Below are 26,056 nucleotides of genomic sequence, written 5' to 3'. Positions count from 1 at the left end.
TGGATACTGATTTGCACAAGTAAACACAGCTTTTCTAACTGACTTTATTGCATTTATTTATGAAATAGATGAAACCTAAATGAATCTCCTAACTAATACGGCTGGCTAAATTTGAATTAACTTGAAAATCTCATTTAGAAGTTAAGCATTAGTGTCATGAAAGATTAAGTTTGAGTAATGTTCTTTTAGTATAATTTCCAACTTGTTTTTGTCTTTTGCAGGTGGAAGGTATCAGCTAGAGATAAAAATCCCAGAAACATATCCGTTTAATCCTCCTAAGGTACTGCAAACACACATTTTTGGATAATACAGTTTGGCTAACAAATTAGCTTTGAATATTCTTATATACTTGTTTCCTTGTTTGTTGGGCTTTTTGGGGTTTTTTGGTGTTTTTTTGTTTTGTTTTTGTGTGTGTGTGTTTGTTTGTTGTGGTTTTTTAAAATGCACTTCTATACAATGATTGGAACTGTTGTATTTTGTAGGAAATAAAGCAGGATTCCAAACTTTGTCCAATCAGAGGTACACTCTGATTGTTCTTAAAAGTACAAACTGGGAAATTTTGGGGAGGAGCTTGGGTCTTATTATTGACCCTAATGTAATATTTTCCTGACAAGATAAATACAGTTTTCATGTATTTTTAAGTGATATGGAGAATACAGCTGTCTTCCCTCCCCTCAGCATTGTTGAAGAAATGTCATAATAGGGAGTTGTTGGTTCTTTTAATTTTTTGGGCTCCATAAGTTATACTTAAAAGGTTCTTGAATCTAACCTACTAAGTTTTTAGTAATAATTAGAAGCACGTAGTGTTGTGTGTCTTGAAGAGCCAACAGAGAAATATAATAGTCTTGCTGCTTCTCTGTTGAAGGAATAGATAGCATGCATGTGAGTGAGAGATGAGAAATGGCTGTGGTAAAGTCACTGATATTTTTCACAACTTATTTGCCTTTTAACTTTACTGCATCTTTCTAGAACTTCAGTTTTGTGATTCCACTCTGAATAATGTTCTCTCCAGCCATGTGCAGCTGTACATTCATGTGCCCTGATTTAGTCCCCTCTTCTGTGGCTTGAATCAGTAGACACCTGAGTTGTCTGACTCCACTCCTTGATTGGTTTTCTGTTTGTCTGAAAGATGTGTTTGAACCAAGAACATGTCCCAGATTCTTGTTATTTTCACCCTGATACGTAATACTGGGAAGGAACTGGGGAAGAGGAAGGAGGAGAGAGGTGCCAGTAGTTCATAGGTTCTTTGATTTACTTCTTTGAGGCTGGAGCAAATGACACAGAAAATCTTAAAGAAATGTCTGTTGGTCTTCAGTTCTTTAATCTGCACACGTTCTGGTGGGAGCTAAAATAAGGAGAGCTGAAACAGGTTGTAGATGCTGAAAGATCAGGCTGTGTACCAGGATTTAGTTGCTGCTTTAGGGCTTGGTGGTCTCCATTTCCAGAGTTCATAGGCAGCTGTTAGAAACTCATTGCATGTAGCATATTACTGCTTATTCTGGAGTCTTGAATTGGGAGCCTTTTTCCTTGTGTCTGGCCCTGCCTTTCATCTGAAAGATTTCTTTAGCTTGTTCAGAACGTGCTTTCACAGCCATTGTTAGTAGTCATTTGCTGTGAGAAATTATCCAGTATTTACATTGCTTTTTACATTTTCCAAGTGATTTCTAGAGTTGAGGTAGTTAATAAGTGCCTCAGCTGACACGGTAGCTTATTTTTGTCCTGGAAAGCAGAACTCTTCTGGTCTTGCCTATTTAAACACCAGGATTGCACTGATTTTATTATAGCCTTGTATGTACAGTCTTGCTGTAGGGCCCAACAGATAATCCCTTCGTTGATTTACTTGCAGGTCAGGGGCAAAAGTTGAAAGATAGCTAGACATAAAATGTTTTTGAGGAGTTTGGGCTGAGGAGGAGATGAGAAACAGATGGATTAAAATCACTAGAAGGCAATTACAGTCCAACCTGAAGAAAATGAGGGGGGAATTTCCAAAGGCATGTATGTCCTTTCTGAGGACAGCTTTGGTCTCCAAGACCTTTAAGAGAAAGTGCTGCTTTTACCTTTCTCGGTGTCTTAAAATACCCAGAAAACCTGAACCACCAAAACCTGATTTTAGTAATGCTTTGTAAACATGAATACACTTTAGTGTAAAAATTTTGACATGATTAATGAATGAATGCTGTGACTAGATCCTTTCAATAGCAAATAAAAATATTAGTAATCTAATTAAGTTTTGGGCTGGTGAACAGCTTTCTGCATATGTGGTAATGAGATAGGATGGTTGTAGACATAGTAGCATCCACTTTCTAACACATCTGTAGCCAACAGTTTAGCTCAACAGTAAATGATATCCAGTTCCTATATTCAGAGTTTAGGACTTTGTCAAATCTAGAAAGCCCACTTTTAGTAATGTTAGGAGTTTTAAATCTGTATTTGACCATCTGCTTGTCAAAACACTTGTATGCTGGAGGATATTTCTAACTAGCTTTGTGTGATGCAGGGATGTGAACACATGACATGTGAAAAACCGGTTAGGGATGAGTTTAGGGAGCTGGAATGGGCAGTAGTCTGTTTTGAGTAAGGTGAGGTTCTAACAAACAGCCTTACAAACTGGCAGCTTCCTGAAATAAGCAGTATCATATCTTAGTTCCATTTGTAGTACTACATTTCCTAAATTTCTTCATACTGTTATTTAAAATGGTGGATTTAAAATGTTTACTTAGTATGCTGCATTTAATTACTGCTTTTGTTTTTAAAAATGCTCTTGTTTTTTAGGTGCGGTTTATCACCAAAATATGGCATCCTAATATTAGCTCTGTCACCGGGGCCATTTGTTTGGATATTCTGAAAGATCAATGGTAAGATTCCATGGGGGTTTAAATGTAAAAAATCAAATATACTGGTGTGGATAGGAGGCATCATCTCACCTTGCTTTTCACCTTGTGCTTATAATTTGAGATGTCCTTAAAGCGCACGTTGTGGTGTAGTATTCTGAGGTGCAAATATGAGGATTAAATGATTGGGTGATAATTTTGGAAAGCACTAAGTATGTGTTATATAGACAAAGAGTTCTTCCAAAAATTTTTGCACTAGGATGAACATTTCATTGGTGACATTTTGGGTGGTTTTATATTTAAATTTTAATTTTAGTTCTTTTCTGTTAAGAAATATTACCTCTTGCCTTCTTTGATCAGTTAATTTTACTGCAGAAGTTTTAATAGTCAAAATCTCCAGAACAGACTTACGTCCAGTCTAACAGTGCACTTGTTATTCATTTGTTTTTCAAAGTAATTGATTTTGTGTGGTTTGAAGATTGTGTACAACAGTTCTATGATAGACATGATACCTAATACAGATGGTTATTTTCCTCCATGTTTGTCCCAAAAGAATAGTACTGTAATTCCCCAGCAGCTCATACCAGTATCTAATCCATACAAACTTCAAATGCTTGTAAAGTCAGCAGCTTTGGAAAGGGTGCTGTTGGGCTAGCAGACATGAGTTGGATTTGAAACAGAAACTTTACAGGAGAATTCTGAAGTCTTGAGGTCTTGTGGGTGACATGTCCAGGATATTAATCTTTTACAGATGTGTAAGATTACAGAAGTCATCTGGCACAGTATAGTGTAAATTACTGAAATGAAATTGTAATGGTCATAAACTGTTGTTTTTCTAACTTTTGGAATGGCATATGATTTATTACCATCTCAGAGCACTTGATATTCTTTCAGACAGTAGAATCTTTCAGTATACATGCTGTGGTACCTGGCAGAGTTTTTTTTTTATCATTAAAGCTAGTGCACTTCTGTACCTGCATCTAATTGTCATACCACCCTGCAATTTTACTGGAGATGAATGATTCTTCAACTGTCCAAGTGCAGTCTCCTGAGAGATTGTACTCTGAAGCAGATTAGTGAATGGGCATGAGGTTGTTTGTAAGTATCAAAAGGCAACAAAGATGTAAAAAAACCCATGAGCTTCAACTTAATTTATGTACTTTTGGGGTTGTTCAGTCAAAACCTTTGATATCTGAGAAGGACAGACAGGAGAGTTGACATGTGTTCTTGTAATCTTTGAGTTATGTCTAGCACAGATAATTTGATCTGTGTCTTATTTCTGTTATTTGTGCTTGATTAAAAAAACCCCAACATTAATATCTTCTTTCTCCAAGATGTATACAAAATAGGAGTATTGGAACAGGAATTTTATCTCTGTATGTTTATGCCAGCTGACACAAGAAACACCAGTATTATGCCAATTATATAAACTCTTCCTTTGAAACAGTGTCTTCATTTGGAAGCGCTAAGGAGAGAATTGCACAGAACCTGGTGGTGACAGTGGGAGATTTCCTGTATACTATTAATCCCTCTTCAGATGATTCTTCATCTAATGTGATCCCTTCATTTAATAGTGGTGCTATTTGTAAGTTTTGATTATTTCCAGATCATAGAATGACACATAAAAATCACTTGAGCATTGTTGAAATGCTTTTCAAGCCTCTAATCCTTTGACAAAAACAACCTTATAGCTGTCTCCACTGTTTACTGTTTGAAGCATTTCTGTATTGTGGTAGATAAGACTGGTTTTCTCCTGAGTAGCTTCCTAAAACTCACTAAGCAATATGGATGATTAATATTGTTTAAGTAAGTTGTTTATTGTTCTTAAATGTATGCAGCTTTAGTTAATTAAGAAATGCCCACAGCATAGAATCATAGAACCATAGAATGGTTAGGGTTGGAATAAACCTTAAAAATCATATACTTCCAATCCCCCTGCCATGGAGAGGAACACCTTCCACTAGACCAGGTCAAATCTGAAGTGGCAACACTCATAATATAAGTGCACACAGACATAAATAAGTATGTACAGAGGCATATTTGAGGAAAATTACCCTCAGATTCAGTGAAATACTTGCAGATGTCTTCTCAGTGGGCAAAGGATTGAGCCTTGAGGAATGGTGAAGGAATTAGCCCAGGCTTTGTTGGCTTTCCATGGCAGTCCTCAGAGTCTCACAAACTTGAGAGTTTGCTGGCTCTGAGAGTCATCCCACTCTGGGAAATGCTGGTCCCAGCCTGCTGTGGTCCATGACAGCTCAAAGGGTTTCAGTACCACTGTTCATAGACAGAGTCACAAGATGATTGACTTAAATTGTCAGTAAATTTCCGTCCTGGCCACAAGGATGAGTTGGTATTTACTGGAATATTCCTTGAAAAGTCCGGTAATAAAAATACTACTCCACTTGATCTCTTGTTCAGATGGAAGGAGGAACTCAAGGCTATTTGTTGGAAAACAGGAGCTTGCTAGACAACAGAAGTTCTGGGAGCAGACAGTGTTTTTGATAAGCTCAAGGAAACCTAACTGCCATTGATTCAGGCAGAGGCCTAACATAGAGACCATAGCTGGCCTAAGGAGGGGCCAGGGGGAGGATGTACCACCACAACCCACCAGAAATAAGTTTTCTTCATGTCTAGGTTGAAAAGTGATTTGAATAAAACAGCTTCATCAAAAAACAAACAAAAAATAAGCAATCACACCCCCCTGATTAATATTTTAATATTTAAGTTATTTCACCAGGGATTCAAAAGTAAATTGGCCAAATGCAATTCTAAAATATACCTGTGGAAGTATTCTAGAAAATATATTAGTTCCTCAATTTGTCTTGTCAAATCTTTTAGCAACAAGATCTGTTTTTGAGGTGCTGCTTCATTGACTTGTAATGCTCTTAACTGAATAATGCTCATTTCGTGGCTGTGTTTAAATACAAGTCTCAAATTCCACTGCATATCTGTTTTTCAGTGAGGTTTGAGAGTTAAGGACTAGAGAAGTTTGGCCTATGGACCTTAGCAGGATTTTTGAAAGAGTTAATAAGCTGATAAATTGCTCCTTTATAGATGGTGAATACAAATACAAAGATTTAAATGTGTTTGTATAGTTTTAAAAAGTCTCTTCCCTACTCTCCCATTCTACGGTAATGATTTGTTGTTCTAATGAGCATAGTTGAGGTGATATTCTGCATATTGGCAGGAGATTTTATCAGTTTGCAAAGTAATGTCTTTAACTTATTTTTAATGAGCTTAATGAAATTCTTTTTCCACATTGCAGGCTTGATACTGAAATTCTTTCCAGCTGTGGATTTTCATCATGTTTAGATTTTTTAAGCACCTGTTATGCCAGTTTGTTTGCAAAGCAGCTACTGTTTGCCACTAGAATTAAAATAGGGGTATGATTTTGTAAAAGGAATACCGTTTATGCTTATCTGACATAATTTTCATTGTGGTTTCACTTACTGTGGCCTACATTTATCTTCCGGGCTAGTACTCTGTCTCAAAGCTGTAATCTTAAATATACAACATATCTAATGCAGTTCATTGAAACCTGAGAACTAAATTACTTGAAAGCTGTTCTGCATAAATCCCTTGAGCAGAGATTATTAAGTGAATGTGTCCTTGCTGCATATATGGCTACAAAAACTCTTGGCTTTTGTGGGTTTGACAGTCAATAATGAATAATAAGATATTTTTCTCATAGTGGCTACTGGAGGATTTGTGCTTCAGTTTTAGTTGAGATGCGGAAATCATTATAAGAGATATTACAGTTTTAGTAGATAAACAAGCAAACAGCCAGCTTGTAATCTTCCTGGGTACCTAGTACTGCTGGGTTATGTTCTGGGTGTTTGAGGAGCCCGGAAGCTTCTTAAAGCTTTGAAAAGAATGCAGAGAATATTAAAACATGGGTTTAGGGAACCCTTCAGCAAGCAGGCTGTCTTTCCCCTCTGTGCTGTGTCAAAACTATCCTATTATTCTTTTTGTTTTTTATTTTCTCTGATGGGTGCCTGGTCTTGCAGTTGTACTGTAAATAGTGACTATGCAACAGGCTTATTCAAAGGCATTACTAATTTCCTTCCAGATTCCATAAGCCATTGGTACAAGGTCCCAGTGATTTTCTCTTGCATTAACAAGCTTATTTATTTCACAAATGGAACAAATATTGCAGATTATTCAGAAAAAAGTGTTCCCGTAGCCATGTTTGGATGATGGAGTGGAGTAGCAATCTGCTGGCTGCAGCTGTTCCTGGCATTCTGCTTCGTTACCCTCTTGGAATAATGAGAGAGATGGTTTCCTAGAGTGGAATGTAAAGAACATAAGTAAAAATTTCCTAAATGGAGAATTACTTAGCTTTTAAAAATGGAGAAGAAAAATAAAACCTCACAGTGTTTTGTAATCCTCTTAGGACTCTCTCTGCTCATCAAAAGGTAAAAGAGATTTCTTTCCTCAGGCATGCTGGGCACAGCTGGCTTGCTGTGCCTTTTAATGTTAACACTATAGTCACCCAAACTAGGGTGCTTTTTTTTAATGAAAATGCCCTAAGATATTATTTTAAAAAAAGGAGCAAAGAAGTGTAAGTGAACAAAATGTACATCAGCTCTCTTTGTTCTGATTCAGTCCAGATTTTCCTAGCGGTTTAGCGAATGTAATGCCGATAGAAAGCCGAGCTTTTGGTTTGGATGTCCTGAGTGGAGGCTTTTAGGTTCTCTGAGAGACAGTGCCTCCCTGTAGGGAGCTCTCTGCAGCTCACTGGTGCATGATAGGGGCCTCCTCCCATTTTGCAGATGGCAAACCTGCATGATAGCTAAGCAACATTTTAGGATGGGAGTGGAAGTGAAGGGTTATTGTAAGCTTTAGGAGCAAACAGGAGCCAGTAATGTCATGAGACAAAGGTGATGTAAGGTCATGTGCAAGGCACATAGGGAGTTTTACCTGTAAAACTCATTATACAAGCTGGCTGCTTGTCACTAGTGATCAGTCAGGTTTCCATTTCAACTGCTTAGAGGGTTGTTGTACAAGAAAGATGGGAACCATAGGAAAAATCTAGAGTGAAGTAACAAGAATGATAGTGTAAGCAAAAACAATGTGCAGTGAAAGACTGGAAAGCTCAGTGTGCAAAGTATCAAGCATGGTGAGGAATTGAAGTAGATTTTGCAAGAGCCTTCTGAGGCTTCAGTTAAGAGCAAATCAGACGAAAGTCTGTCAGGAGCAATACAAAACCTTGCCTTTGGCAAGGAGGAGAGAACAAACCTAGAACACAGCCATGCAGCTAGCTTGAGTTACCAAAGAGAATTGCTTGCTCCATGAGCTGTTGCACATAAATCCGTACCTAGAAGTGAACTTCAAATGTTAGAAGAGTTGGAAATACCTAATGTTTTCAGGGTCCTATTCTAGATCAGTAAACTTTGAGGTGCATTGGAAAATTCAGAAGATCTGTATCTTTTGCACTGGAAATTAGTTTTAAGGAAAATACAACTTATTTTTTTTCATTCTTCCCCTGGACATTCTTCTTTGGCTTGTGAAGATGTTGGGGAAGGGGGTGGGTGTATGTGTTGGGATTTTTAGTTTTGTGCCACTGTCAGTAGAGATTTTCTTTCAGAACTGATGATGGAAGTTGTTTCTGCTTTCTGCTCGTGAGCAACAGGTCCTGCCTTACTGGTGTCTGTAAATATAATTCTAGGCAGTCATCTCCATTCACTGTATTCTCCCAAAAGAAGGTAACAGGAAGAAAGAAGGGCTTTTAAGTTCATGGGAAATCTGAATCTGTTTTTAGCTGTTCCTTCAATTTCTTCTGTGAATCTTAATACATATCTGAAAAATTAAAGCTAAGCTTTGTAGAAAATAATAAGCTGTCTTTACTTCCTTTGATCAGGAAAGCTAATTGGTGTTCTAAGGGTAGAAGATTTTAGATGGTTATGCAGTAGTTACACAAAATATGTCAGTCTTTCTTTACCATTGATCACAAACTTTTCATTTCTTCTTGTGTTTAATATGAACAGCAACTGAAGCTGTAATGGGTTTTCTTTTATGATTTAAGAATACTTCTTTCAGTGTTTGTGTCCAGTAAAGACTGTCTTAGTATGCACAAGATGGGAAAGCTGTTTTGAGACACGAGACTAGAAAATAAGTTGTAAGCTACATTTCTAAATCTTTTTGTAAAGGCTAAACTAATCTTGTCTGAAACATAGTATTTCAGAGTTTAAAGTCTCTGATCATATAGCCATCTGTATATATAAATAGATAAGTTGTTGTTTTTATTATTATTTTGAAATTGGGATGGCAGATGTTCAAGTGTCAGTATGCTTTGTATAAAATCTACAAATATAACAGGTGAACAGGGATTGAGAGGACCTGGCAGTCTTGAAAGCCAGAGACAGCTGGTGTCCATGGCACCCTTGAGTCTTAGTGATGCCCCCTGCTCCCCAAAGTGTATTTTACACTCCTCTCCTAGAAGGTACAGTGGAAGTGGAAGTAAATTGCATGTAAAAGTGGCACAAAAAGCTGTGATCCTTTTTATGTAATTTTCTCTACATTTTCAGGTGTCTCTGAAGTAGAAGGATTTCTGCAAAGGAAAGGACAGAACAACTCTTTTTTGCAGAAAGTAACTATACCATTAGTTATGGTTGATAAATATTTCACGTTAAGTCAGTCTTTAAAACTCTACAGTAAATAACTGTATATAATAAATATAATAACTGTAATAATATAATTACTTAACTGAGAAAAAGACTTCAGGTTTTACAGTAGGTGTGGCAGATGTGGTAGTACCTGAAATTGACTGCATAAAAATAAAAATTATTACATCCATTTGAGCATAGTGAGACCTGAAGGACTTAGTATTCTGTGACGCCTGGATGTTGGAATAGTAAATATGTTGCATTGCATTCCTGTAATGCTAGCAGATGAGACTGAATTATGTCATCCATGTACACATTAAATAGGTTAATTTCAAGATAGTATAAACCAGTAGAGATTACAAGCCTAAGGAAATTATAAGAGCAAAATAACATTAGGAACATATAAAGAAAAGAAAATTACTAAGGAGTAGGTCTGAAAAGGAGAATTGTATGTTGTGATAGTTTTGTGATTTGTCAGAATTCAGATTTAAAAGCATAAGGATTTTTTTAAGATTTAAGGATACTACGTTCAGCTCAAGGGACTTCAAGCTGGTGTGGCAGTTGGAATGAGACACTCTGTGCTAATTAAAATCTCTGTCATTTGGGATATTTGTCACTTGCATTTTGATGTAGAACACTGCACTGCGAAAGCTCAGCAATAATTATCAAGCGAAAAAATAACTTGCTGAGAAAAATCTTCCAGAATTACAAACAATTAGGGAAGAATGGCATGTTTGAATGGTTAGTGACATAGCAAGAAATCTGTGAATGTCGGCATCTAGGAACATAATATTTGGGTGCCACAAGTGTACCTCTGACATATTACCATCTGTTCTTTGTTCATTGGTATACACGGCTAGAGTACCTTAATACAGTGACTCAGTACTGGAAAATACATAAATTTCTGAAACCTCAGCCTGCAAATGCACTTGCACACCATTTCCTTTTGTAGCTGGACCATCAGGTCAGACTGTTGCCCACCTATTCTAACAAACCCTTTGCATTTATTTGCAATCTTCTGAACACAATAAGCTGTTTTCTGTTGATTGAAAATTGAGGTTTCTTTGTAAAAAATTGGATGCCTGTGTTTCAGAACTTTCCTCTGACATTCATGTGTCATAATCACTTTGTTCAGATCTAAAATGTCGCATCTTCCCCACTCACCTTGCTCCTAGTTCTTAAACAGAGGAAACAGATTTGTGTATTGGTTTGAACATCTGTCTGTGCCATTGCCACAATGATTATTAGAATCTAATTAACTGTTCAGAAATACTCAACTTTCACAGGGTCTGTGGGGCTCTTACTTGGTGTGTCAACTGAAATGGTAATTCAGAGATGTTATTTATGATCAAAATCTAATGAAACTGTGTAAATGTTATGACTTTTCAGACTTGCAGTGTGTAATAATTTCATGTGATTACTTTTGAGCGTTTATTGATGTCTCTGAGCATACTGTGTTTTCCCTTACTAAATTATTGAAGTGTCTTATTCTAAATACACTTTGAGATCAAGACAAATGGTTAGAACCTAAAATCTTAGAAGTTCCGACTCTGGGACTGTGCTGCCTTCAACAGGGTTCTTCCACAGGAGCAAAGAGTAACTTTACAGGACCATTGTGACTACAGAATGTTTTCCTGCTGCCAGCAGTCAGGTTGTAGTGAGAGGAAGCCAAGGAACTATTTTGATTGCACATTCCATAATTAACCTAACCTTTTTATTATTCTAATAGTAATTAACTATGTAAATGGTTCAGTTTAACAAAAATGTAATGTTCAAACTGGTGCAAAGAGGCCTGGTGTATGGAATTCCTTCCCTGTTCCGCATGTTTACAGTGCAGGTGCTGCTCGTGCCCGGAGTGCCGGCAGAGGGAGCATCCCCGCGCTGCCCCGCCCGTGCTGCTACCGGCACTGGGAGAGCGGCACAGCCTCTGCTGCCCTTGGTTTCTGTGGGCTTTTCCCCAGATAAAATGAATTGCATTAAATGGGCACGGTGAAGTGTGTAGGTCAAGGTACTTTCCAAAAACTTCAGAAAGCATTGTTGATAGGGAAGTCCACATTTAAAACCTTATTTAAATATATTTACAGAACAGTATTTTAATAACTATAACCTGCAGCAGTTTAAAATTATGTTTCTTGGACTTAAAATCTACATGAACTCATATCTTCTATGATAGTACAGCCACAAGGGTGAATACAGGCACAGGATATGGTTAAGGATATTTTGAATTTTCAATTTTAGGGCAGCAGCAATGACTCTAAGAACAGTGTTGTTATCACTGCAAGCGTTGTTGGCAGCTGCAGAACCAGATGATCCACAAGATGCAGTAGTGGCAAACCAGGTAAGATACTCAGTTGACTGTGATTCCATAACACTTCTGACATCTTTACTGACTCAGGTTAGGACCCAGTGGTTACAGGAGATAAAAGATGTTAAACAATTTATTGTAAAATTGCATTTTCTAAATGTGAGCTGCTACAGTGTTTTTGTGCTCTTTTTGAATTCCAGAGTGAGTATTAGTTACTCTGCAATGTCAGGAGGATTTGTCCTTTGTTTATATCAGCTTGTGAGAAATGTCAGGAGATAACAGCATAGATAAATGAATTCCAGTGTAACTGGCCTTGCAAAATCCAAAACTTCCAGTGTAAGAAAAGCAATATGCTTTCGGTTTTAAATGAGTTTTAACTTGGTGGTGTTAATTGGATTTGGCTTAGTATGTAACTCTTCTGGATTAATATGAATGTTGTTGAGCATTGTATTTGTTTAATGTCAAAATTTTATTAATAATGACTTGGGGATAACTGTTTTAATCACTGATTGAATTGCTATCAGTAAAATTTTATAACCAACAAGGTTTGGTTACCTTTCAGACATTAGTGATAACTTTTAATACCAAAAAAATATCAGTTGGATCTTGGGCCATACGAGGACTGGCATGATTCTGTTTAAAGTGTTGCTGAAAGGTAGAAACAGTCATTCCTCTGACAATTCTCAAGTATGTGTGTGTTTTCCTTTTTACTCTGGGGAGAGACAAGGGCAGCCTGGCTTCCCCACTGAGTGACAATAAGGGTGTATTTCAGTTACAGAAGAACAAAGCAAGCCGATGCTGGAAGAACCTTCTGTCTCACCTGTATCTTCTCTAAGTCAGAACCCTCAGGATAGGGTGACAAGGTGTGCACTACTTCCCTTTAAAAGGCAGTGTAGAATGATAGATAAGCTTTTTTTTCAAACCTGTCAGGATTCAGGGGGACACATGGAGATTCGAGGTAGCCCATTGCACTGTTGGGTATGTGAGAGCTGTTTGCTACCACTGTACTCAGTCAGTACAGAAGGCTTGCTTGTGGGATTCTGCACTAAGGCTGCTCTGAATAAATGCCCCTGAACAGTTCTGTCAGGCTGAATTGCTCTGTCCAGGGAGAATTGTTGAAAAGGCCAAAAAGGCCACCAGGCATGTCCCTGCACTGGGGTTTTTTTCCAGATGTATGCCCTTGCTGTCACACTCCTTCATTTTAAAAAAAAAAAAAAACAACTATATATCCTTTTTTACAAAGAGCAAAAATAGTGTTTCCTGTTCTGGCTCTGATGGTAGAATTTTGTGTGGGAATCATAACAGTAGAAGCACTTGAGCTGGTAAGAGTTTCCATGTAAACAACTCAATGAAACTTGTTAGATTCCAAAGAACAACTTTCCAGGCTGCCCCTTAGGTGCTTGTATGGGTTTGTGCAGTGGGATTGTGGCATGGCTCATGTTGGGAGGATTCAGTTTTTCCTGTTCCCTGCAAATACCTGCATGAAAACGATGCTGGGGTTTGGCCTTCAGTTACAGGCATGTGTATGTAAGTGATTATAGTATTTTTGAGGGAGATGTTGGTAAACAACTGCTTTTATCATGTGCTTATTTGGTGTTGGGGTCTCTTTTATCTTGTTTGGGCTTAATTGCCTTTTCCAAGACAAAAATTCACAAGGAATTAATTATTCTCCACACTTGTGCTATTTTATTAAACTGTGTGTTGTCCAGGTAAATGGCAAACGCTCTCGAGAGAATCCCAGGGAGAATTCCTGTTTGAGTAAGAGCAGTATTTTCAGACACCAGCTGTCTGGTGTATTAGTTGCTCTGGTTGCTGGGTTTTTTTTTCAGTGCAGCAGCATGAACTGCCTCAGATTCCTGATACTGAAACATCAGTGAAAGTTGCCTTTAGGCTTTTCTAAATTCAGTGAGAAACTGGAGTATTTACAGATACCTAAGTAAAGTAATTCTATTAATAGAACACTGAAAGCTAGTTCTGAGTAAAATGCAATTATGACTAATTTTTTGCACTTCAGCTAGTTGCTTTCCAGGCTTGGCAGTGTTCTCAAAAATATTTAAAAAAAATTAATTGGGGAAGATCTCTTAAGAGCAGAAGAAAATAGTGCTTCAGGATGGTACTGGTGTTTAACTTAATCCTTCTTATTTTTTAATCATTATACCAAAAGACTTTTGTTACAGACCACTGTATTTATAACAGTGGTTTATTTCCAACAATATAGCTTGCCTCCCATGTTTGTTTTAATGCCATTAATGCCACCAGATAGTAAATATACAAATTATGACCTGTGGATCAGAATTATAGGGAGGTGGGCAAGGCACACAAAGCAGTGTAGTTGGTGTGGGTTGTTGTAGGAGAGGCAAAATGAAACAATGCAGCATTTTACATGCTTTATAGATCTGATTATTATTTTCATGTAATAATGAAATGTCTAAGGATGATAGTCAGCCATGTTTCTGTCCTTAAAATGTACCTAAATATTTGAAAAATGTATTTCCTAATACCTTTTCTTATTAAAGTGATGATCTAAGGGAAGAGGTTTTTTTTAAGACAAACTTGATATTGCATACAAAAGTTGTTAAAATGGGAAAATCATTTAACTTTTTTGAGTACAGTTTATGACAAATGACCCACTTTCTTGGCAGCTGAGTTCTTGGCACAAGCTAAAAATTCTCTGCAATATGGTCCAGTCTGCTGTTGTTTATTGGAAAACTGGTTAGAGGCGAGATTGGTACAAAATAATAGAGTTACATACTGGCATGTTTTTGGGTTTTTTTTCCTGTTAAATAATAGCTTTTAGGAAGAGTTGCAGCTCCCTAGCTTTTGTAGCTTGCTCACCCATTTTTCAGCCCTTCTTGTGTCACCTGTGTGATTAAGATCCTCATTCTCAGGAAGAAGCCTAGTAGTCGAATATTGGCCTGGACTGAAAAACTGCAGGCCTACTTGCAGTGTGTAAAGCAATATCTATTTTAAGTGGTTAGAGAAATGCATTGGAGCAGTACCTAGTGCCATGTTCAGGAGATGTTAAAACAGGGAGGAGAATTTGTACTCTGTCGCACGGAATATAAATTCTCAGTAGCTGTGCTAAATACAGCTACTTTGCTTTGATCTGTGCAATTGGGAGCAGTACCTGCTTGCACACATCAAATACCAGTAGTGCATAATTTAACCTGAAGGCAAACTCATTATATCAGATGCTTGCATAGGTTTGCTCTTTGTGTAATCCTCACCTCTAAATTTACTTGAAGAATAGCAGCATGGTCAGTGTGAAGCATTGTGGAAGATATCATAGGAAGAATGATGGGTTGCAATCTGCCATATCGTCTTGCTGTTTGGTTGGATTGCTGAGTTGATTTAACTTTCTGCTTTTCCCCCTCTCTCTTTTGTGTAGTACAAACAAAATCCAGAAATGTTTAAACAGACAGCTCGGCTTTGGGCACATGTGTATGCTGGGGCACCAGTTTCTAGTCCAGAATACACCAAAAAAATAGAAAACCTCTGTGCTATGGGCTTTGATAGGGTAAGTACAAAGAACTTAAATATTTTCAGTAATGGCAGGGCAACTTTATGTGTGTAAATACAGGGAGTCATCAGTATCATCAGAATCTACTAAAGTAGATTCTCTCTTTCATGACATTGTGTAGGTCCAATTATTCTATTTTGCTAATTATTTTTAAGAATTGGAGTTTTAAAATACTATATTATGGATAACTCTTTTGGGCTCCCCCTGCCTTTTTGAAACAATTTTTCTATCAATTATTAGTTGGGATTTAAGAAATGGTAAACTAATGTGTTTTGATCTTCTGTGAACTTTTCATTTCACTTCCTGGAGCTGCAGGTTCAAACACTGAAAATATTATTGCTTTTGTTTTCTCATTGCAGAATGCAGTAATAGTGGCCTTGTCTTCAAAATCATGGGATGTAGAGACTGCAACAGAATTACTCCTGAGTAACTGAGCCATATAGAGAGAGCTGCTTCTGTAGTCCAGCTTGCCCCTTCTGGAGGAGCATCACCATCTGTTATTCCTAGGATTCTATATAGATTCTCTTTCAAAACTGGCACTCTTGCCTGATGATGCTATCTAGGCACTATTGGAGACTGAAAAAAAGCGCTCTGTAAATAAAGCTAATTAAACGTCTGTGTAAATTTAAAAAGGGGAAATACTTTAATTTTTTTTCTTACTAAATATTGTAAAAATTCTTTGAGCTCAGCTAAGATAATGGGGGAAAACAATGCCTACTTTAGTGTTTAGCAGTGTGACAAAGACTAGCAGGAACTTGCTTCAGGATTTTGATTTAGTAATTCAGAAAGCAACATTTTGAGTGTTAGTCATCAAAATTGTTGGTGCCACTCATCACAGTTATCTTACTGTTTTTAACATGGATCCTATGTGCCTGTGGATTGACCTATATTTGCATGCTTGTACTTAATAGACATATTAGGTAGGGTCGCTGAAGAGAGCACCATTGAAATACTCAATTGCTTTTGTAACTTTTTTCCTGACAGACTTTCAAGACTTACACGAAGTTCCAAATGGTGACCTATTCAGAACCATTTTCTTTCTAGCTTATTAATTGGGAAACCTGATTCTCCTCTCCCTTACATCATACTGTTGATTATGTTTCAACATCTGTGGGTATTATGTGTGCCATTGCAGTAGTCTAGGCTCCCCTTTAAAAATATATATTTTGAATTATCAGTAGTGATTTTCATCCATCATATTTTCTACACAATCATGTAAGGAGTATGCCTCAATACAGCACAAAAAGATGGAGCTGGTTTCATTTCCTTTTTTTTTTTTGTCTTAAATAGCTGTAAAGTGTTCTTCAGTACACTCTGGATAATATGATTTCACAGGGTTTGAAGGAGAGCACAGCTGATTCTCCAGTGTACTGAGAATGGAAAAAAAAAATTTTGAGTACTTGATATGATGCAATCAGCTGTTTTTTGCAGCAGTTTTCTAGCTTTATTTTGGGCTTCAGTTTAAGGATTGCTTACCAGGTACTTTAAAATTCATCCTTGCTTGCATTTTTCTCTGGTTAACACATGGAGGCTGTGTTGGTGTTTTTACTGTACATACTTCAAATGCACTTAGAAATAGAAGTGTGTTCTCAATTTAGCTTTTTTTTGATTGATGTTTCTGATAAACGAGAACTGAAATCTTACCTTGGCTTGTACATACAGTCAGTCTTTTTATTTGTATTAAAATGACATTTCATCCTGAGTGCAAAAGCTTGAAAATTATTAGTCTTGCAACTTCAAACACTAGTACATCTATTTAAAGAGAGCTGTAATGTCTTTGTGAATATGATGCTAACTTTTGAGAGTATATCTGACAAGGAAGTTCAGAGAAATCCTGAGAATAGAAAGTGGGGATTGTGGATAATGGAGTACTGTATCAGTCATCTTTTCTATTACTCTTTTGTTTTGTTCTGGTTTGGTTTTTTTGGTTTTTTTCCTGGGCTGTGGATTAATGGGGTGGGGAAATGTATGCCTGCTTGGGTTTTTTCTAGAGCTGTGAAGTACAAATTGAAATGTTTTTGCACTTCATGGCCTGTTTATAACTCATACTAGATGAAATCAGGATCATTATGGTATCTGGTAAATACCTGCAGCATAGTAGTAGGGGAACAAAACCAGAAAACAGAGCTGTCAAGACCTGGCTAGTTCTGGGATGTTCCCTGTACTGCTCTGTCCGATGTGTCCACGCTTAAAACAGGGCACAGACAGTAAATACTTTGAACTCATATCAGTGCAATACTAAATGCATTTGCTTAGTCTTTATACTTACTGCTTTTTAAGGTGTAGTCAGTGATCAGTTTTCTTGGGTTTTCTTGAGTTAGTGTAAATCATTTGCAATGATGCCAAAGGAAATGAGTTGTTTTGACTTTCCTTATATTTATTTATTTTTTTAACAAGAAGCTGCTACTGTTCAGCTGGTTTGCTAAGTGAAAACCAGGGACGGTAGGAAACTGGCAAAATGCTACTTGTGTTAATCTCAAGTTGCTGTCTTTTCTGTTATACAGGCTAAGAACTTCTTGATTACATCAACATCTTTTTTTTTACCCTGGTGGTAAATATGAATTGCTGACTACTTTCCCTTGTTCTTCGCTGCTATTTATCAAAAGAAAGAACTTGGAAATCATTGTCGGGGACATAAAACTTCTCAGTAACGGGCTTCTGAACGTGTCTTTGGATAAGACAGTCTCCTAAGAACAGCAGGCTTCTCCAACAGTATGTAAAGTGATAAAGGAAGCCAGGGAAAGGGGGAGAGGGGGAAAAGAGGTTCTTGGGTGAGCACAGTCACCTCTGAAAGAATGCCCTGTTAACTTTTACTTATCTCATGAAGTTACCTCATTTTCTTCTCTACTGCAAAACACCTGTCTTCCCCTTCCCCCTTATGTATAAATGTTGGATTCTGGATTTTGCCCTCCATACATGTGCTTGGTAGCTTAGTGCCAGCTCAGGTGCTGGCAGGAAGCTACTCAAGATGAGCTGGGAAGGAAGCATGACCCCGCATTAAGGAGACACCTTTGGTCTGAAGTCCCTGTGAATTTTGACATGTTACTCCTTTATAAGGAATGTTTTTGTATTCTTGGTAATTATCAGAGTTGAATATAGGGATAATGTTGTACAAGGTTAGTTTAACTGCAGCTGGGGCTGAGCCCTAGGAATTTTGTTAGTGTTCAGCTTATCATTGTGAGCATTGTACATACAAGTGGTAGATCTGTTTCTGTGTCACTGAACACCGCTATATTCAGGGCCCTGTGCATTCACAGACGTGGAGTTGCTGTGCAGCCCACTCCAGCTGTGGACCCAGGCTGCACATTGAGCACTCCGTGCAACAAGAGCATGAAACATGGCTACAGTGGCTAAGTACAAATAAATCATGCATTGTCTTCCTCTGTTGTGCCAGAAGACAGCTTGAAACAGTCATTTTGAAGTCCAAATGGCCCCATTTTTCTAAACAAGGTAATAACACGTGCAGATTACCAGAGCATCCATTGGATTTCACTGCTGAACATTTTAACATGTATCCAGCAGAGTGGTTTATCCTATCTTACCCATTTCCTCCAAGAGCAAAGTACAGCTTTGTTCAGAGGTAGAGAAATGCCCTTTCCTGTTGCCAAAAGCCTCCATTTTCCCATGAGTACCAAAAGCCCTGACTGTATTCCACCCCCTTGCCAAATTCACAGCTTCCTCCCATTCCTTCTGTGAACAAACTGTGTTCTCTGTGTGACAAATTGCTGCATTTTGGAGACAAAAACCTTAGGAACATATCCTGGAAAGATGCATCATTTAGTGCATTCTGCGTACTCCAAACTTTTTTTTTACTATTTTGTTTAAAGCTTGCAACAGAGTACATGGGGCCTTGACTATAATTGGTTCGGTAGTATTTATGAGCAAGTAGGTACTACTGGTGTATGAATATGTCTTAGTTTTTTTCTAATTATCACTGTATTCAACTGTTTTCCATGTAAATTAGTATTGGAACACTGACTATAAGGAATATAGAAATTTTTTTTGTTGTCTGAAAGGAGGAATTAAATAGCCAGAAAGAATCTTACCTTGTAACACCAAATCTGCATTAGATGGTGTGGGTAACAGAAGCATTTAAACTATGCAAATTTAAGCCTAACAGCTGTGACTCAGACTAGGCACTTCAGAGCTTATGTCATTTGGGAAGGGAGAAGGGGAGTGGGGGGAAATCAAACCAGATTCAAGTGAGTTCTTGTTTACTGCATTGGTCATGCACTGTGTCGGGAAGTTCCGTTTTTAGTGCAGGGGAAGTCGACTGTGCATGTCCCTTGTTCCCTTCTGAAACATCACCAAAAGCTGGCTTAGACTTGGAGGCTTGCCTGAAGTGGGAAATGTTAAGTTATTTAGCAAATAAATTGATGTTACTTAAATGCTAATGAGCAGAGGCAATGAGAAGATGAGGTATCCTCCCTGCTCTTTTTTTGTTGATGGAGCTGATGAGTGGGGACACTGATTTGTGACCAGGTGCTTGGTTTTGTAGGGTTTTGATGAGCAGCTGGCTCAACAAGAGATAGCAAAAGTGCATTTCATCAGCATTTGTTGCATCATGGAACTAAAGCATGAAAGTCAAGATGCTTGAAAGTCAAGCCTCTTCTGGGAAGACCAAATAGATATTTTCAGTGTTACCATCCTTGTTTTCCAGGCACAGCTTTCTCCTAGGGCTAGGCAAAGGAGCAATCACTTCTTTCTTGCTAGTTTTCTTATCTGTTCCAAACCTATCTGTGAATAATGTAGGTAGCTCTTCCTGCTTGTGGTGTTTGTGTCATCAGCTGATCCATCATCAGACTCACAAGACCAACTGTTGTCAACGCTTTTGGCTTCTGGCTTGGTTATTCCAGCTGCAGTGCTCTGTTGGCAGCAACCTGGCTTTGGATTTGTTCTCACTGGACAAACCCTTGTGAATCACTTGCCCTGAACTGTGCTGTGCTGTTCGAGCTGTGCTGTTCCCTGCTCTGTAGGCACCAGACTGGCTCTGGGGTCACTGGTGGTGCTGAGCCCTTCATCGCTTCTGTGAGTTCCGATCACGGCTCACGGAGGAGGAGCTGTGCTGTGGGTGCTGTGCTGGTCTGCTGTGTGACCTGCAGCCACTGCTGCTGCTCTCACGCCGTGTCTGGAGAAGGCTGCCATCATAGGAATGCTGATGTCAACTGCTGAAGAGCCCTGCTTTCACTTTTACCTTTTCCATCCTAAATTCTGACTTTTCTAGCAAATCAATATTTACCTATAAGTACTGCAGGAGGTTGGTTCCTGAGCTCCAGACTTCCTGTGGAGGCGGAACAGGGGTGGGGAGGCTGGAATGCAGCATCAGTGTTTTTTGTCTTGAAAATAAAAGCTACACAAACACTTTTGTAAACAAATGATTTTTTAAATAAATACACATTTTAAAAGATGTTGATTTTTCACTGGGAATGCTTAACAATAAATGCATGTTTCCCTGAAAACAGTTTTCATTTTATTTCTGGCAATACAGATTGTTCTAAGATTACAGGGTCTACTGCCTCCATGTCAGTAACAAGAGAGAAAGGAATGATCCATTTTCATGGTGCACATTGAAATTTTTTGAAGAAGAAAATTGTGTAAATAGAAGTTGTGTAATGGAAGCGTGTGTTGTTTCAACCTGGACTGCCTCACATGCTGGCCTGACCATCCTACACCACCTTGTCTCCTTTCAAAGGCTGCATCTGAAGAAGCAAAGCCACTAACACAGAGGAAAAGTTCTCTCTGGATTTCCCTGCACCACTTTTGTTCATGTCATCTTTGTACATTTTAATCGGTGTACCTCAAACTGCAGTTGGTTCATGCACAGGGAGGTGACAGCCTGGTGGCTAATGGCACTGCCCTGCCACTCAGCTCTAGAAGAATGATGACTGTGGATTTACTACCAGTACAAACTTCACTTTTTTGGCATTTGTCAACGTTTGTTAAGTGGAGTAAAGCAATTTGAAGACAGCACAGCTGAAGCAAGGAGCTGAGTTTGCTGTGGAGCTGGTTGTAATGCTGGGTTTCAGATCTGCGTCCCAGCTTCAGGTGCGTTTGTCCCTGGGCGAGTTTTGCAGGTTTCTGGGCAGGCTCTGCCAGCTGGGATAGTGCTGCGCTGTTTTATGGTGTAAGATGTTGTTTGGGTTTTTGTTTAATTTTGCTGTCATCAGGAGCTGTGTCGTATTGTGGTACCTCATTCTTTAAGAGGGGTGAGGGAGCACTCCCCCGTCCCTCTCCTGCAGGTCTTAGCCTGACATTAATTCAGAGTAAAAAAAATAAAAAAAGTCCAATTTCCCCAGTTTGTGTAGTTAGACACTGACATGAGTAACTGAGAGCTGCTTTATACTGAATATTTGTGAAGTTGTCCAACAGCCTTGTCATTTCTTCCAGCGCCCCAAAACTGGAAGCGAGTTCACAGCTGAAATGGACTGATGGTGCTTGCTAGCTTGACTTGTCCTGTACTTAGTTTTCTGTTTCAGTGGCTGTAATACTGACACTTTTGGCTCTCAGACGGGTAACTGATACCTCCAATACAGCAAATCCAGGATTTTAAATTGTTTTTAAGGTCAAGTCTGGATCTGGAGCACCCGTGTCTGATATAATGTCAAATAAATTACATTGCTTCACTTAGTGGCTGCTTTGTGTTGAAATACATTAATTCTTTAGGTGGGTTTATGACAGCCTGGAATAAAATAAAGGGTAATAAGCTGGGCTGATGAGGAAAGTATGGGTGGGAGGGGGAGATGGGAGAGAATCTCTTTTGTGGTGATGATACCTGCACCAGCAGACCCCTTTAGCAGCCCCAGTCCTCCATGTGCAGCTGCCTGTGCGTGCACAGGGTGCAGGGCACAGGCTTGTGGCCCCTGCACCTCTAGTGGGTGGGGAGAGGGACAGTGCCATGGTCTCTTCCTTTGGCTTTCCCAAAAGCTCTTCTCACAACTGGCAGTTTAAAAACAGCATGATGGTGAACAGTCAAAGCTTCTGCTGACCCTGAGAGGTTTGGGAAGTTTCCTGCAGCTGAGCCACATTACTGGACCAGGGCAAAGCTGCCTATTCCCATTTTTGTACTTCTACCTGCTGCCCAGGCACAGAGGTGGGTAGGAGGGTGCCTTTATTGGAGGAACATTTTGCTGGTTATAGCCTCCTAAAATAGGAGCCAGTTATGCACCAAGACAGGTTTTGGTTCAAAAGCAGAACTGGTTGGTCCCATTTCACACTGCAGTCATCATAACAAAGAGTGGGCACTGGGAATCCTGTAATTGCCACAGCTTTAAATTTCCATCAACACGAGGCTGGAGTACAAACACCAAACACACAGCTGGTCCCAGGTGTTTCTGGAAGTGGTGGCCATCACATCTTCACCTTGCTGAAAGAAACTGTTGGGTGTGAAGTGTAGAAAGTGGCTTAAAAGATGCCAAGCTCTCAGTGCAAATGGAATGAAAACAAAGATTTTTTTTTTCTGTTAAAGAGGCAAGAAATGAATCCTGTGTATGAACAACCTGCTGGGATGGGGCTTGCTCACTCTTTGCTTCTCATATATGTTGCCCTCTATATCTTATTCCACATTCCAGTCCTGTAATGGTCTGAACCACACTGAAAATACTGGGATAAAGTGTCTCCAGGCAATGCTTATCAGGAGATAGAACTATTGGAAGAAAACATGTGTGAACAAAGTAGTTACCAAGAGTTCACTGGGTCAAACAATGCTGAGGTGGAGGGAAAAAAACCAAAGCACTAACCAACCCCAAACATTTCTTAAAAAACAGAGAGAAGTAATTCTTTGTAATGTTTGTGTGCCATTCTTTTCACCTGTGAATGGTTCTTATCTATGAGGAATTCAGGAAGGGGAAGGACAGAGTCCTGAACCTGGGGAGGAAAAACCCAGGCACCAGTACAAGCTGAGACAACTGTAAAGCAGCTTGGCAAGAGAAGGACCTGGGGGTTTGGGATCTGGACCAAGCTGAACATGAGCCACCAACCTGTGCTCGTGGCAAAGGCAGCAAAGTGTACCCTGGGCTGCCCAGGCAGTGTCAGCAGCAGGCTCAGGGAGGTCATCCTGCCTCTCTGCACAGCCACATCCAGCAGCAATGGCAGGCCCTGCTCCGCCGGGAGGGGCTGCAGGGAGCCAGCTGGCCACACTGGGACTGTGTACTCAGGGGGCCCGGGCCTGTTAGATGGGGCTGAGAAAGAAGTAAACAGACACAAAAGGGGCCACATCCTGCAAGAGTGAAATGACAAAGCACTCTTAATAGCAAAGAGATTAAAAACCCCACCATCAACCCAAAAGAAGAAACAACCTATGTTTTGGCTTAAAGGTATGTTTTGGAAAGAAAGCAGCTCAGTGATGCAGAATCAAATGACATTCTGCTGTCATCTTGGCCAACTGCTTTGGGCAGCTTCCAAAACCACGCTCATGAAAGAATGCGTGCAAGGGAAATGCTTAGAGCAGGAACCCTGCTCTGCTGCCCTGGCACGTGGTGCAGCTCTCATGTGGCAGCAGGAGGGGGCTTGGACACAGCAGGGTGAGTGGTCTTCTGGAGGAGAAACTCGTTACCATTTCAAGACTTTAGAGTGACCAAATGAAAATTGACTTGAGCTCTTGAGATCTGAGGAAGTTGGCAAATCTGTCTTAGTAAATTTAACAGAAGGCCCTGTGCCTCTGAATGTAGCTCTGGGGATAGAGGTGCCCTCACAGATGGCCAAGCAGCCCCATGTACACAGTGGTTCCGTGGGAAAACAGTGTGCTGGTCAGACACAACATGCTTGGAGAAAGTGAGTAAGGAGATGGAGTGAGGCAGTGGGGAACAAGGCACTGGCAGGGCCCATCCCCCTCTCCACAGGCACAAGAAAAGCTCCAAGAGCAGAAGCCTACAGCTGCCCTGAGGGGTGATGAGTCAAGGGAGTGGATGCAGTGATGGGTGTTTTGCTGTGACCAGTCACCTACAAGGGACATGATCTCAGGCTGGTATTAATTGGCTGGAAAAAAATTTGGCCTGGAAATAGGGAAATTTTCCAATTTCCATTAATTTCTCTAGGGATGTATCTCTGGCTCTATTTCCTGTTTAGGTATTCACACACATTGATACATTCTGAAGGATTATCTCACCAGGAAGGTATCTGTAACTTGAAGAGCCAGATACCACCACATCTACCTCATGGTCAAACACACCAGGACTGCTGTGAATGCCACCACGCTCTGCTATGTGCAGTCTGTGAGGGTTTGGTGTTTCCTACATGTGTTGGAACTAGAAAGGATTAAAAATGTACCCTGTTTCTGCATGGGAGGATGCTGGATCTCCTGTCATGTCTTGTAATAGTCTTGAGGAAACTGATGGCTCAGACCTCTGCCCTCAGCATAAACCCAGCTTGTTTCTGGTTTGGGGACAGAAACTAGGGCACGCCGTGACTCCCCACTTGCTTTAGCCATTGGACCCAACACCAAAGAAACAGCCATAATCACCTTCCCTCTCTTCCTTCAAGAGCTTTGGTGCATCAGAGCCAACACATCAATTCCTGCTTCCAGGGCAATGAGAGAATTAAATGCCTGAATGAAGAAGCAGAGCATGTATTTCTTGTTCTGGAGCATGCCCAGCTTGCAGCATTATGAACACGCATCTGAACTCTTGAGGCTGGCAGGGTTATAGGAGGATGCTCAGTCTTCCAGAGCTGTTTGGTCAGGCTTTTTGCCTGAGCTGGCACATTGCTGAGACTACACAGCTGCCAGCATGACCCAAGCGAGTTACAAACTGGCTTGGATAACCTCTGTGCTCCCAGTGAAAAGCACATGTCTCCTCATGGCTGTCCCTCCTCACCAAGCAACACAAGACTCAACTACACCATCCACTTGTGCTGACCATGAGCTGCAGTTGGCAATGACTCCACCAGGTTCACAGCTGAATGGCTCCTTAGTCATTTCTTGCAAAGCTGAAGGGGTCACCATGAGCCTGACTTCCTCGCGCTGGCCCAGCCACTGCAGGCCGAGAGTCCTGGTAAAAGTGTCGGGACTTTCCCTAGGCAGAGAGAAGATGCTCTCTTGCAAATCAGAAAGGTCCTTCCAACAGACCAACAGGAGGATTTGTTCCAATGGTATGCCTGCCATGACACCAGGGCTCTGAGGAACACGCTCACACATCTTGCAGCCGTGTGCTGCTGAGCAGGCAGCGCTGCAGAGCTGCTCCCAACGCTGCAGAGCGCGGGGCTGCGCCTGCGCCTTGCTCGGCCTGAGGGGCAGCAGGTCTGAACTGCAACAAGCCTTTGGCTGTGGTCCACTCATCTCTTTACAAGCAGGTGCACATGCCAAAAACTTGCTCGTCTCCTTTCAGACTGCCAAAAACAGGGATGGGAAGCTCCCCCAAGTCAGAGATGTTCCCATTCTGAATCTAAAGTACACTAGGGAATGAGTTGTGGAAGTAGTCACCCTGTGGCTCACCACACTGCCTTGGTGCTAAGGAATCTCTGATGGGAGTACTGGGTCACTTACCTGCTTTGGTCTCTCATTAGAAATAAAAGGACTTCCTGGATCCACTCTCCTGACTCAGGCTGTGCAGCTAGGAAGGGACAGGTTGTCAGCAACCACTTCCAAGTTCTGCTTCTGAGGAAATTCTGTCTTGTTTTCTGTCTTTGAGGAACTGAGGCAAATCAATCCACAGAATGTGCAGATTAAAAACTCTTCAGGAATGGAAGCTACTGTTGGTCTTTGAAGTTTAAGAGTATTTTATAGCATTGTTTGAACTTCCTTCTGGCCATACACAGGGCACTCATCAGAATGATGATTCCCTCCTGTCAGGAATTCAAGCAG

At 40.0% G+C, this 26,056-nt stretch overlaps 1 protein-coding gene across 5 annotated transcripts in view; it reads left to right on the top strand.

Moving 5' to 3' along the window:
* The window catches only part of UBE2K (ubiquitin conjugating enzyme E2 K), a 44,297-nt gene extending 22,409 nt beyond the window's left edge, over positions 1-21,888 (top strand). For all 5 annotated transcript variants that reach the window (XM_064418372.1, XM_064418371.1, XM_064418375.1 and 2 more), the window contains 5 exons: positions 222-280; positions 2,773-2,855; positions 11,675-11,774; positions 15,130-15,258; positions 15,621-21,888. In XM_064418372.1, the coding sequence (XP_064274442.1) occupies positions 222-280; positions 2,773-2,855; positions 11,675-11,774; positions 15,130-15,258; positions 15,621-15,695 (446 nt within the window). In that variant the 3' untranslated portion in view covers positions 15,696-21,888. The remainder of the gene's footprint in view (positions 1-221; positions 281-2,772; positions 2,856-11,674; positions 11,775-15,129; positions 15,259-15,620) is intronic.
* The last annotated feature ends 4,168 nt before the right edge of the window (positions 21,889-26,056 follow it).

The sequence above is a fragment of the Passer domesticus genome, chromosome 4 (assembly GCF_036417665.1).
Source record: "Passer domesticus isolate bPasDom1 chromosome 4, bPasDom1.hap1, whole genome shotgun sequence".
NCBI classification, from domain to species: Eukaryota; Metazoa; Chordata; class Aves; order Passeriformes; family Passeridae; genus Passer; species Passer domesticus.
The sequence above is the reverse complement of the archived record's forward strand: the minus strand, read 5'-3'. Positions and strand labels throughout refer to the sequence as shown.